The sequence below is a fragment of the Lytechinus variegatus genome, chromosome 2 (assembly GCF_018143015.1).
Source record: "Lytechinus variegatus isolate NC3 chromosome 2, Lvar_3.0, whole genome shotgun sequence".
In the NCBI taxonomy this organism is placed as follows: domain Eukaryota; kingdom Metazoa; phylum Echinodermata; class Echinoidea; order Temnopleuroida; family Toxopneustidae; genus Lytechinus; species Lytechinus variegatus.
Genome location: NC_054741.1, coordinates 6,195,868 through 6,208,902, shown reverse-complemented (window position 1 = coordinate 6,208,902; position 13,035 = coordinate 6,195,868). Strand labels below are relative to the sequence as shown.

At 37.1% G+C, this 13,035-nt stretch overlaps 1 protein-coding gene across 1 annotated transcript in view; it reads left to right on the top strand.

Annotated features, from left to right (window-relative positions):
- The window catches only part of LOC121407160 (SUMO-activating enzyme subunit 2-like), a 30,289-nt gene continuing 17,254 nt past the window's right edge, over positions 1 to 13,035 (top strand). The window contains exons 1-6 of the mRNA XM_041598104.1: positions 1 to 175; positions 2,645 to 2,728; positions 3,281 to 3,351; positions 6,134 to 6,198; positions 10,683 to 10,783; positions 11,154 to 11,275. Coding sequence (XP_041454038.1) covers positions 17 to 175; positions 2,645 to 2,728; positions 3,281 to 3,351; positions 6,134 to 6,198; positions 10,683 to 10,783; positions 11,154 to 11,275 — 602 coding nt within the window. The 5' untranslated portion in view covers positions 1 to 16. The remainder of the gene's footprint in view (positions 176 to 2,644; positions 2,729 to 3,280; positions 3,352 to 6,133; positions 6,199 to 10,682; positions 10,784 to 11,153; positions 11,276 to 13,035) is intronic.

Here is a 13,035-nt window from a genome sequence, read left to right as displayed (position 1 = left end):
CACCTTGTGGTTGTGCATGCAAGTGAGGAAAATGGCGGCGTCCATCGATGGAATTCTGCCTGGCAAACTAGCAAGTTCTGTATTGAACTCCAAACTTTTGGTGGTAGGAGCTGGTGGAATAGGATGTGAACTTCTAAAGAATTTGGTTCTTACGGGCTTTAGGACCATTGTAGTGGTAAGTTTGTACGTAATGTTAGATTGATATGGATCTTTGTTTAGCGGAATAGTTTTACCCGATCCCACCTGTTCATAATTGTGTCGGGTCTGATCGAAATACGGGACAATCGTCGAATCGACAAAGCCAGGGTCAAATCACGCTGCACGAGTGGATCGACCTAGCCAGGTCTTCATAAAAAAGATCAACAAAGAAGGCTACACAGCGTTAGACTTGTAAAAAGAAAATTATAAAGAATTGGAAGGGAGGATGAACGAAAGAATGAATTGAAGGAAAGAAAGAAAAGAGTCATAAGAGATGAATTGATTATGACTGAGTCTGAGAAGTAAGAAAAAAAATGAAGCCAGGGGAAAATGAAATAAAATCGTCACACGCACCACGAACCATCCTCTCTGCGCACTTCGATGCGAAAGTTAGTTTTGCAGAGAACGCATTAAAAAAAAAGGTTTTTTAAAACCAGCAATAAGTGCACCTAAAGTAGAGGCGCACAGCCAATATGGGAGACTCTCTCCAATAGGGGAGACAATCTCCCACATTGGAGACTTGCTTTGCAAAAGGACAAAAGAAACAACACCAACAAAAGCATGATTTTTTCCACCCAAAACTTTGTCTCACTGAGGTCAGAAGCCCATTTGTTTTGTGTATGATTGACAACAAAAATCCTTATCAAAACAAAAGTAGACGGTGAATTTTTAAAGTAGACGGTGAAAAGGGGTAATTTGTCATGAGGAATCTGCTTATCACATTTTTATTTGCCGCCAAGGTAATCCTTTTGCCGCAAATGTAAACAAAGGAAATTAGTCTCCAAAACTGGAGACTGTCTCTGAAATTGGATACCCAAATTCTTTACAAAAGTCTCTGATATTGGAGATAATTTCCCACATTGGAGACAGTCTCCAATATTGGCCGTGCGCCTCTACTGCCGGTGTCTTTGTTCGATAATTCAGGTTCCAAAGTTTCATCCCGTATCTTTACATTTTCTTGAAGTGAATTATTTACGCCACAGTGGGCATCGTAACAGAGAGGACGGTTCATGGTGAAATCGCGAGGCGCGATAGCGCACTGTATCTGCGCAGAGAGGATGGTTTGTGGTGCGTGCGACGAAGTTATAAAAGGATGAAAGAAAGAGTGAAAGAGAGAATAAAGGTTTCCGCCCTTTGAAAGAATAAAGGAAGAAAAAGAAAGGAAGGGAATATGAACAAATGTGTGAAAGAAAAATTTAAGGAGAGAATTTCTCTCCTTTATTTTTTTACTCGACCCAAAAAATGGTGGGTGTGTGCCATGGGCGAGACAAAAAACGGGGGCCTTGGAGCGGGCTTATTGTAAAAAGGGGGGTCCTTGCAACGGGCTTCGGAACTACAAATTTTCGTGAAAACGGGGGTCCTTGGAAAAGATCACCAGAGTGTGAGTGTGTATACAACCCTACGGAATGGTCATGTGTGCATGATGCAGCTAGTGCGGCCTCCGCGTGGTGTGTTCGCAGAGAGCTGAGGCGATGGTAGGACAGCGCTCTGTTGCCGCTTTTCACCAAAATTGCAGCTCATTGTAGCAGATCAATGCGATTGGAACGGCGCGCCGCGGCATAACGAAACATATGTGAAGCTTTAAAACGGATTTCTTTCTTATTTTTCTTGACTAAGAAGAAAATGCTATGCCTTGGAGCGGCTTTCTTTGTTCTTCTTCTCAATAAGACAAAACTGCTATGCCTTGGAACGGAAATTTGAGTGTTAAAATGGGGGTCCCCTCCGCGGCACATACCCACTATGCATTATACACTGAGTCTGAGTGCCCCCCTCCCCCTGGGCCTATTTGTCAAAAAAAAGGGGTGAATACCAAGAAGATACCGGGATCAGTCCATGCATCAACAAACAGTGTTAGATTTGTCATTTGAACAGTAGAGGTGCTGGTCAGAAAATTGGGATCATCCCAGTTTCCAGGGACTGTCTCAGTTTTCAAAAATGCAAAGATTTCTCCACACGAGAAATTTAGGAAAGTTCATTCACCCGTCAAGTGCGCTAGTGAATGGAAACATATCAGGTTTCACAACAAGATTATTGGAAAACAGCAAGTCATGAAAAATAGATGGTGAAATATATGATGATATATAGATGATGCTTAACTGTAATTTCTTCAAATGAGTTTGAGAAAGTTGATTAAATTTTATTCACATTTAATTTGTACATGCCACCAAAGAGCATAGTAATTAGTATTTAAATTTTTAGGGAAAACTGGGGGATTTACCTAGGCTAATAACACCCTTGCCATAAAAACCTGAAAGTGGATTCTTAAACATACAGATCACTTGTTAAACTTCTAGTGGAAAATCTTCTGGCTGTGATTCACAAAATTTGATAACTCAGAGCAACCAGGTTCGTATCAAATAGATGTTAGATGTACAATTGTTTATAGAATTCATAGTAAAAGGATGAAGACAATCCTTTTATTTTTTGTTTTGTTCTTTATTTTCAGATTGATTTAGATACTATTGATGTCAGCAATCTCAACCGGCAGTTTCTCTTTCAGAAAAAGCATGTTGGCAAATCAAAAGCACAAGTAAGTATCCCTTTAAAAAAAAACAAATAAGGGAAGGCTGATCTAGCCACCATTTATAAACATATTCAGACGACTGGATATGAAAGTATAATGAAAAAAAATGAAGTATTGTAAACTTGCCCAACTTTTTGCGTGTGACGAATTCTAAATTTTTACAAATGTTATTTTAATACAATAAAAAAAAGAAAAATTGTTATCTCCAAACTAACTTAGCACATAAAGAATACTCAAGCCTTTCTTTTGTCTTTTATAAAACATTTTAAGTGTTATTCCCCTTTGTGCGTGTAATTCAGAAATAAATGGAACAGGGAAATTTAGAACAAATATATGTTCATGGACATTCAGATTTGTTTCCCAATGTTGAAACTGGCAGCTGATTTTATATGCAATGTTACAAAGTGTAGACTGGTAGTAATGTGGAAGTATGTCACTATAGCAATACATTTTGAACTTTAAATTCCTGAGAAACTAAGTCTCTCACCACTTCGTCTTAGACAAAATGTGATATATGCATGCTGCACAGCCATAATCCACATTTGTTTCTTACACAAGGTTGCAAAAGAGAGCGTGTTGACATTCAACCCAGATGTCTCGATTGAAGCAAGGCATGACAGTGTAATGAAGTAAGTTCAACCCTATTTCAGCTATTATCCATATATTCTAGCTTTATTTTGCTCATAATGGCTTCTCATTTATGGCTTCATACAAGTGTTGCACAGAGCTGCTAGGCCACACAGATTGATGCGATTGAGATGAATAGAAAAGAATTAAGAATGCATATTAAAAATCTGCTAGTTTGGAAGGAGAGAATGATTTTTATATTTTCACTTCATTGCAACTTAATGAATTTAGTATTATCTTCCTTTAAATATCCCTTAGCAGTGAATATTAAATACCATTATAATAAAAATTGGTACAGGAAGTGTTAGGGTTAGGAATTAAACAACACACAGATAATACATGTACATCAAATTTGCAGGTCTTGATTTTGTGTCAGTGAAAATATTGGCATTTTGAGCCCCTTTTTTACCTCTAATTTCTTTTCCTAACTGAGGTCAAAAAGAGTAGCGACTTGGGTAGAAGAAACCCTAGCAAATTCACCTGAGGTATTTTAAAAAATTGAGTAAACTCACATTCGCTGTCGGGTCGCTGTCGGGTCTCTGTCAGGCCACTGACCTATTTTGGTTAGATGTAAAGCATTCTCGAAGATGGTTGGAGACATCTAGCACTTGACTCATGGGCTCAGAAGTATTCAAAATCACCCTTGAGCATTTATAACCAAATACTTGGGGGGGGGGGGTGTACAACGAGACAATGAAGTGCCCAAGTAAAAGAGTAAGCCGTTTATTTTCATAATAATAATAACAATATGCAAAATTTGTATAGCACTTTATTCAAATGACTACTCTAAGCACTGCATGTTATACTACGGCTTTAGCATAGCTGCCTATAGGGTATTTTTAGCATCTCAGAATTCTTGTTGGGTGTCTATATACAATGCTTGACATTAGCGGTGGCCCAGGGCCACCAAAAATTCATCTCGGGCAACCATTATTGAAAAATGTTAAGTTTTGGTGGCCCGAATCGGGCAACCAATAATTTTCAAAGTAGCGCAATTTTTCTCCCGATTTTGCATGCATTTATCAACTTTCTACAGTTCAAATTGCAAGTCAATTCGTCATGCGCCTTTTTTGTTAATCTACACACAAATACACACACACAAAGATTGCATAGTCATGACAGTATGTAGACCTACCGCTAGCATACAGTAACTATTATTCAGCCGGCCGTGCCGGCTGTCTGGCTGAGCTTTGCATGCGTGAAACCACTGCAGCTGGCTGTGCGCTAGCAGACTATTCAGACTCAGGGAGCTGCGATGCGAAATGTTACTGCTAAGAAATCTTCTCCAGAACTTTGAAAATCTACGTCAAAGTCACATTTTACACCAATGAAATGCCCTTCTACAGTCCATATTACTGAAACCTGATAATTTGCAAGCATTAAAAGGAGGAATTATGACCTCTCTTTTGACTCAAAAAGACCGATTTCCAAATGCATTAATACACATAAAACACTTAGGTGAGTACATCACAGTCCCACATGTGCATTTGTATGTATGTTGATATTTGGTTTATTTTCGAAGCTGTCTTGAATAGACAGCTTCTTTCTTTCTTGTTTATAAATGACTTCTTAAACCACTCCTAAGGAAGTAAATACTTTGGGAAGGCATTTTATTGATATGAAATGTGAATTTTTTCCATCATTTTGTCAAATATAGGGAAGGAATTTACTCACTGTTTTTTCCAGATAACTTTTGCCGTTTTCTTATTTTTTTCTGTCATTTTTTTACAGTGATTAAACCATTTATACCCCTTCCCATTGAATATGCCTGATTAAAGAACATGTTTCTACTGAATAATAATAATTTTCCCATTTTTTCTGATAATTTTGTCTTATTCATTTTTCTTACATTTTCTTTTGTTTTTTTTCTCAATTTTTTTTCCTGTTCTTTGTTTTTTCTTACTTCATTTTTTTATTTGTCTTATTTCACTTATTCATTTTTACAATTTTTGTTTCTTTTTTCAATATACTATTCTAAAAATTATTTTTGTTTATTTCCCCCTTTTATACATTGTTCTAATTCTGCAGCATATTTTCTGTGATTTTCTCCTGCTATAATATGCTGGAAAATAAACTGGATTTGGGGCCTGCATAATCTAGGTTTTACGATCAAAAAGGAAGAAAGGAAAAATCATTGTTTTGTAAATCAATCTGAGTTTGCTATATGCACTATTTATTTACTTTACCATTATGAGTGTGTGTCTATATGGAGATTAAAAGTCCATACAACCTGGGAACAATACAATTCTTTTATTCTCTTTCAATCATTTCATATTCACAATGATAGAACAATTTATATATTACCACAAAATAAGCAAAGTAAAATAACAGCAAGCACGATTTACGTACAAGATGTACAAAGAATAGTGGTACATGGTAGTGACTGCAGAATATTTCAGTTTGTTTTATTCATTTTTAATTAATGTTTTTCTTTATATTTTTCGGGCCACCAAACTTTACTAATGGGCCACCAAAAAAAATTATTTGAAGGTTTTGGTGGCCCGAACGGGCCACCACCAAAAAAAGTTAATGTGTAGCCTTGCTATATACCTCACCTTGGTCAAGTGTGGCAAGTGTAGATCAACTCATACCAAGAGATGCTGAGGTGGGAATCAAACCCCAAACCTTGTGGTATATGGAAGTGCATAGAGACGTTATTCATAATGTGTTATGCCCTATACAAAAACTATTATTATTATATGTGTAGTCTGGAAACATATCTACTAGACCATGACACCTCTCACCTTTTACTCTTATTAACCTTTCTTTCAACCCCATTCGCAGTCCTGAGTACAACCGTGATTTCTTCAAACAGTTCACCATGGTGCTCAATGCTTTAGATAACAGAGGTAAGAAGTAGTCTGATGTTGTGTTGATACACTCAGTAAAATAATTAGGGTATATATATATGATTTTTATATTATTCATTTTTTTACTGTAATAAAATATTTATCGTCTAGAAGTAGAGTTTAGTAAAATAATTTCATATAATTATAATAACTAGTTTTATTTGAAAGTTGGTTTTCTAGTATATGGAGGAAAGTAAAGATTTTGAAGAATTAAAATGAGATTATATAAATAATAATGAATATTATAATGTGGCCCAATAAATGCTTAGTTGGTGCTTATGGGGTGCACCCCAAAAAATCAAGACAGATGGCTTGAAGCGAGAGGACATCCAAAGATTGGCGAGCAAACAAAAGTGAATGCACAGTCCCAGTCAGGGCTCACTGAACCTAGCAGGATAACATAAGCCTGGTGATCCTCAATGATCTGTACAATTCATGATGAGTGAAAGGTGGCTCCTGGGGGATGGCTGACTCAGAAGATCATGTCTTTGCCTGTGTGATCTTGTCAGACTTTCAAATAACCCATTTCTATTAGGATTGAGCCAAAAATATGATCCAATGGCAACCTCAAGTTAAACCCTCGGCTATCCCTAATGTATGTTCCATTAAAAGCCCTAAATTAGCTTACGCCAAACCCTATCATGACCCTAACCTGTCTCTTTGTCTTTTGAGAAATAAAGATGAGACCAATTGTCGAGGATCAGGAGCTAAGTTCTGTCTGGAAGGGGGAGGGTAATGTAGACACTGAATTGCCACATGGTGTAATCCAACTTCAGGTCCCAAATTAATCCAAGACCATCCAAGGCTATGGATTGTATGCCCCTAGAAATGGCCTTTATGTGCTTCTAAAAAGGCCAAAAGTGTTTGCCTTTTTGCCTTAGTGCCTTGCATCAATCCAGTGCAAGTGCCCCATTAAAAAGGAGGCTTTACTATCGATGCCCCTTTGTAATGACCTTGGATACCCCTTAAAGTGATCACTGCCTTCCCTTTCCTTTATGTGCCCTTAAAATAAATTGGCCATGCCTCTTTGAATTCTTAATTTGAGCCTTGTAGTCAGGCAGCATATGTCATCTACTTCGAAAAATTGGCTAAGTCTGATTTTTCACTTTTATGTGATTGGTGACATCACAAGGAACAACTTTCAACTTGGTGACAAATTTCTAATGGTCATCTTGACCATGTGAGGGGTCAAAATGGGGTCAATAGGGGTCAATTTTTGGAATTGCCCCGGTTGTATTGAGTCATACATCAAATTGTTTGTCTGGTTATACTGAACAAAAAAGTGTACACAACTATATACTCTTGACCTCCCATTAAAAAGTTATGACCGGAAATGTCAAGAGGTCAACGAACTTTCGTTACATTGTATATTATATGGCAAATTACACTGAAGGTGATAAAAAGCTAATGTTTTCGTGTGTTTTTTTCTTTTTTGCATGTGTACTGTTTTATTTTTATTTTAATAAGTTCATCTTCAGAGGTCATTATCCAGAAGATATTAAGGGTCAAGACAAGGTCAGGGAAAGGTCAAAAGGTCAACAAATTTTCATTGGTATCCAAAATACACTAAAAGCGGTTTGAATCTTAGAAGTAGGTTCTTCATTTTGAAAAGTCTCTAAGAAGACATCATCCATTAGGTAAAAAGGGGGTTAAATGTGCTCATTTAGGAACAAAATAGATGAACGGTGATATACGTCGAATAGTTTAGTGTGGTATTATGGTTTATTGCAGGAATACCTTGAAACGACTTGACAAAACCTATGAAAATCGTATCATCTTCATGATGTTATAAGTGCAACCAGCTCTTTCCAAGTTTCTTGATTTAGGAATTCAATTCAAGTTCTTTTCATTTCCAATTTACCGGTCTTTGATATGTAAAGAAACATTTCATCCATTTGCTTTGTACAGAATATTTTAACCAACAGAAAATATTGTAATGTCCTGGGATATAATGTGTAATACTTTGCTAATAAACACATCGATTGATCAGTGCTCCCAACTCCAAAGAAAGATGCCTAACATCTTATTTAATTTAACTTACGAATAAGATGAGGTTAGGATTGAGGATGATACGATAAGTTGGGCTCCAATTGTTCCTTGATTAATTGGAACGAGTGACGGTTCTATTATTTCTAAGAGGCAACATTTTGCAGGCATGCTCATTGTAGTCGTTAGTCATGTCCATTATGCTGATGTGATGTATTCTGACCATTACTCGATTTCTGGAGCCAAAAAAGACTCCACAATATTTCTGATTGTGCTGTCATTAACACGGCTTTAGGCCTACTATTTTATCAAGTGTTTATCAAGTTTTTTTCCAGAGCATACAACGTGAATCAAAACTTAAAGGGGAATCCAGCCTTGGCCATAAAATGTTATGTTGGGAAGGAGAAAAATAAATTAAACAGAATGGTGAAAGTTTGAAAGAAATCGGACAAGCAATGAGAAAGTTATAGCTGCTTTAATATTGAGATCACTAATACTATGTAGATTTCAAATTGGCAACTGTGTAAGTAAATTATGACAAGGGGCAAGGACAACTTTCCCATAGGCCATGTACTTTATTAACAGGGATTTGTGGTTTACTCTGAAGTACCCATTCCCCTGGGGCAGTAATCTAAATATAACCCAGGTAGTATATTGTAGTATGTCCTCATGAAAGAAAAATATAATTTGAAATAAAACTTTTGGGAAAAATGACATTTTAGCCATAATATGTATTGGAGTACATGGAAGAGTAGTCCTTGCCTTACATCACTATGACATCGCATATGCGGCCAATTTGAAGTCTCCATGGGTATAGTGATTACCAAAATTTACAACTTTTAAAAATTCATAACTTTCTTGTTGTTTGTCCAATATTGTTCAAACTTTCACCCATCAACTTGTCTGATTTTTCTTTTCCTTATAAAAACAAGTTTTTATTTGGGTTGGATTCCCCTTTAATACCTGTTCTCACGATAGTGATATGCATAGATGCTGATTTTTCTTTTGTCGTGTTTTTTCCTACTTGGTGAACTACCTGGATGTTGCCAGAAAGAATAATCACAAATGTCATTGAAGTAAACCACGGCCATGCCGCAGCGGGCGGGGGTGGCAGCTGCCAACATAAATTGTTAAAAATTTCATTTTTCTTTACTGAAAGATACATAATAATTGACCAAAAGTATGCGCGAAATCTATGAATTTCTCTTTACAATTATGCAAAACGGCCCCGATGATTAGCTCAGACCAGCACAGCACCAGAAATGTGTAGTCCTTCTTGACTCCAGAGATCGAAATGGTCAGAATATATCACATCAGCATAATTGACATACATTACTACAATACGCATGCCTGCATGATGTTGCCTCTTTATCAGAAATAATATATCCGTCACACATTTGAATTAATTAAGGAGCAATTGGAACCCAACTTATCATATCATCCTCAATCCAAACCTCATAATCTTATTCTTAAGTTAATCCAAATGAAATGTTATGCATCTTTCTTAGGAGCTGGGAGCACTGGTCAATCGATATTTATTCCGTTAACATAGTATTACACTTATACCCTACTACAATACAATAATTTCTGTTGATTGAAATATTCTGACAAAGCAATGAAGGAAATGTTTCTTTACATATCAAAGACTAGTAAATTAAAAATGAATTGAACTTAAACTTAAACTAGGAAAGAGCTGGTTGCACTTATTACATCATGAAGATGATAAGATTTTAAGGGCATAAGGGTTTGTCAAGTTGTTTCAAGGTATTCCTGCAATACCATGATTCCACACTAAATGCATTCGACGTCTATCTCTATTAATCTATTTTGTTCCTAAATAAGCCCCTTAATATATTAAATGTCTTAGATACAGACTTCTCAAAATAAAGAACCCACGAAAAATTAGACTTCTAGGATTCTAGTCGCTTTTAGTGTATTTTAGCTACATGTTGACCTTTGACCTTTCTCTGACCTTGTCTTGACCCTAATATCTTCTTGATAAGGACCACTGAAGGTGAACTTATTAAAATCGAAAATAAAAAAAGTACAAACATGCACAAAAAAGAAAAAAAAAACGGAAAATAGCTTTCAGTGTAATTTGCCATATATACAATGCAACGAAAGTTCGTTGACCTTTTGCTATTTCTGGTCATAACTTTTTAACGGGAGGTCAAGAGTATATGATTGTGTACACTTTTTTGTTCAGTATAACCAGACAAACAATTCGATGTATAACTCGACACAATCAGGGCAATTCTAAGAATTGACCCCTATTGACCACATTTTGACCCCTCACATGGTCAAGATGACCATTAGAAATTTGTCACCAAGTTGAAAGTTGTTCTTTGTGATGTCACCAATCACATAAAAGTGAAAAATCAGACTTAGCCAATATGTCGAAGTAGCCGGTAAATCATGACATATGCTGCCTGACTATTGCGCTTTCACCCCCAAGAAAAAAAATGGAAAAATTGACGATTTGAATTGATTTTTTTCAGCTGCTAGGAATCATGTGAACCGGATGTGTCTTGCTGCTGATGTTCCACTTGTGGAAAGTGGGAGTGCAGGTTACCTTGGCCAGGTAACTGTCATAAGAAAGGTAAGTGCCTGTCCCAGTGGCGTACCTGGGATTTTCCACAGGGGGGGGGGGGCAAAACCGGTCGAAAAATTTGACAAGCAAAAAAAAAAAGAAAAAAGGTCTTCAAGCTCGTCAGGGGGGGGGGGGGCAAAATAGGTATTCAAGCTCGTCAGGTGGGGGGGGGGCAGGGATATGTCTTTTGTATGGGTTGTGACTCGTCAGGGGGGCAGACTGCCCCCTCTGCCCCCCCCCTGGTGGTAAGCTAGTGGCCTGTCATGAGTTTGAACACCATATTCCCATTTCTTAACTGGTTGGAGCCCACTTATATATATAAACAGTGTTTTTACAGACAGTTGGTAACTTAATACTTAACTGTATTTTGATTTAATAGGGTCTGACAGAATGCTATGAATGTCAGCCAGCTCCACCTCAGAAGTCCTTCCCAGGATGCACCATTCGAAACACACCATCCGAACCTATACACTGCATCGTTTGGGGAAAGCATTTATTTAAGTAAGAATTACAAATTATATCTTTATAAGTTTTTTTTTTCAAGTTGAAGGTCATTTTCTGACCCACCCCTCTCACTAATGTTGTAACCCGCAAGTGAAAACCCGAACCGTACCGTCCCGTATAATCCAATAATTTGCAAGCGGGACCCGCTGTCCCGTCGGGTTTTAACCCGCAAGTCAATTTATCTTTGAAAAATGAAAAACATTATTTCTGCAATCCCCACACTATACAGGCTCAAATCAGGAAAATATATGTCTACTACTACCTAGCCTAGAGTGAATTTACTTACAATTTGCAAATTCGCCTTTTATTCCGGAGAGAGAATGTTTTTTGGGTGACTTTGTACCACGAAATGGGTCCGCTCTGATCTCGAAATTGAAAGCATTACTAGTACGCAATTAACGCCTCGGATCGGACCTAGCGAGCCGCAGCTCAGCGCGCTAGCTAGCCCAGGCTGCCCAGCAAGGATCGGCAGACGGCAATGTTGTTTTTCAGTCCAGGTCGGTCGACACTGCGACTCACAACAATCATAATTACAATATTCAATTCTATGGGACCTCGTCTATAAAGTAATCAAAATTGCAATAAATACCTGGATAATGATAAAGTCAATTTTTTCTTCTCGTTTATCCCCGTTTATCTCTATATTATTTCCTTCTGTTTTTGTATTTCATTCGATAATATGGCCGCTAAAACTCGATGTTCAGTTTCCCGTCGCCCGCGTTATGAAATTTGGCCCGCATTTGAAAATCAAATTCTGAAAATAAACTATTTGGATATCTAGATTCAAAACTGATTTAAAACATTAATATAAGCTTTTCAGTAAGACAATTACTTGTATATCTTGTAAATACCTGCAAATCTTTTCTTTCTTTTTTGTGAATGGAATGACGCTGCATGCTCAACCATACCTCGAGGGATGTTCGTGCAGGCTCCACTCAACAACCGTAGAAGTGGTGGAGCCTGCACGAACATCGCTCGAGGTATGGTTGAGCTACCTCAATAAATCCCAAAGTCTAGTAACCTCGCATTGGTGAGTTATCATACGGCCTAGTACTCATCCAAAATAACTTATCTTATTTGCTAATTATAACTTAAAAATCATTTGTTTTATTTTTCCAGGGGATGAGTTAAATATCAGACAAAAAAAAATCAAAGCTCAATCTGTTACAAGGCCGACGGGAGACTCACCCACGTACGCATTGGCGCTTGTGCTAGCTAGTCTGAGCTCTGTCTCTCTGCCAGAGCTCTGGGGACAATTCGCTCTGTAAAGGCCTCAATGATGGTGATTTTCTGCTTCAGACAGAGTTTATATTTCGGGTATATTTTTCAAAACTGCCAACGAAGTTTGATAATTTCTTCATTGTCATGTATATTTAAGTTATTAATGAGTTCATTCTCACCAAATTTAGACTCCCCCATAGAGAAATACAATTTTCGTGGAGATCTGCGTTTTAAAAGAACTTCAGGAAAAGTAAGGGTATGTGGGCCTTTATTACATGGCCAAGTACTGGAATTAGATGGAGTAAAAATTAGATATCAAATTCATTTATATCAAGTTCAACTCACAGTCTCACCCACACAAACACACCCACATCCAAGATTCTAGGCATGAAAAAAACTTTAAAAATCATACAATATTAAACAACAAGTAATAATTAATTTAATAAGTGAACAGGTATTCCTCAAAATACAAACACATAGCATTTGAAAAGAGCCCCTGAAATATTGCAAAAAAAAATGAAAATGGAGCCCCCCCC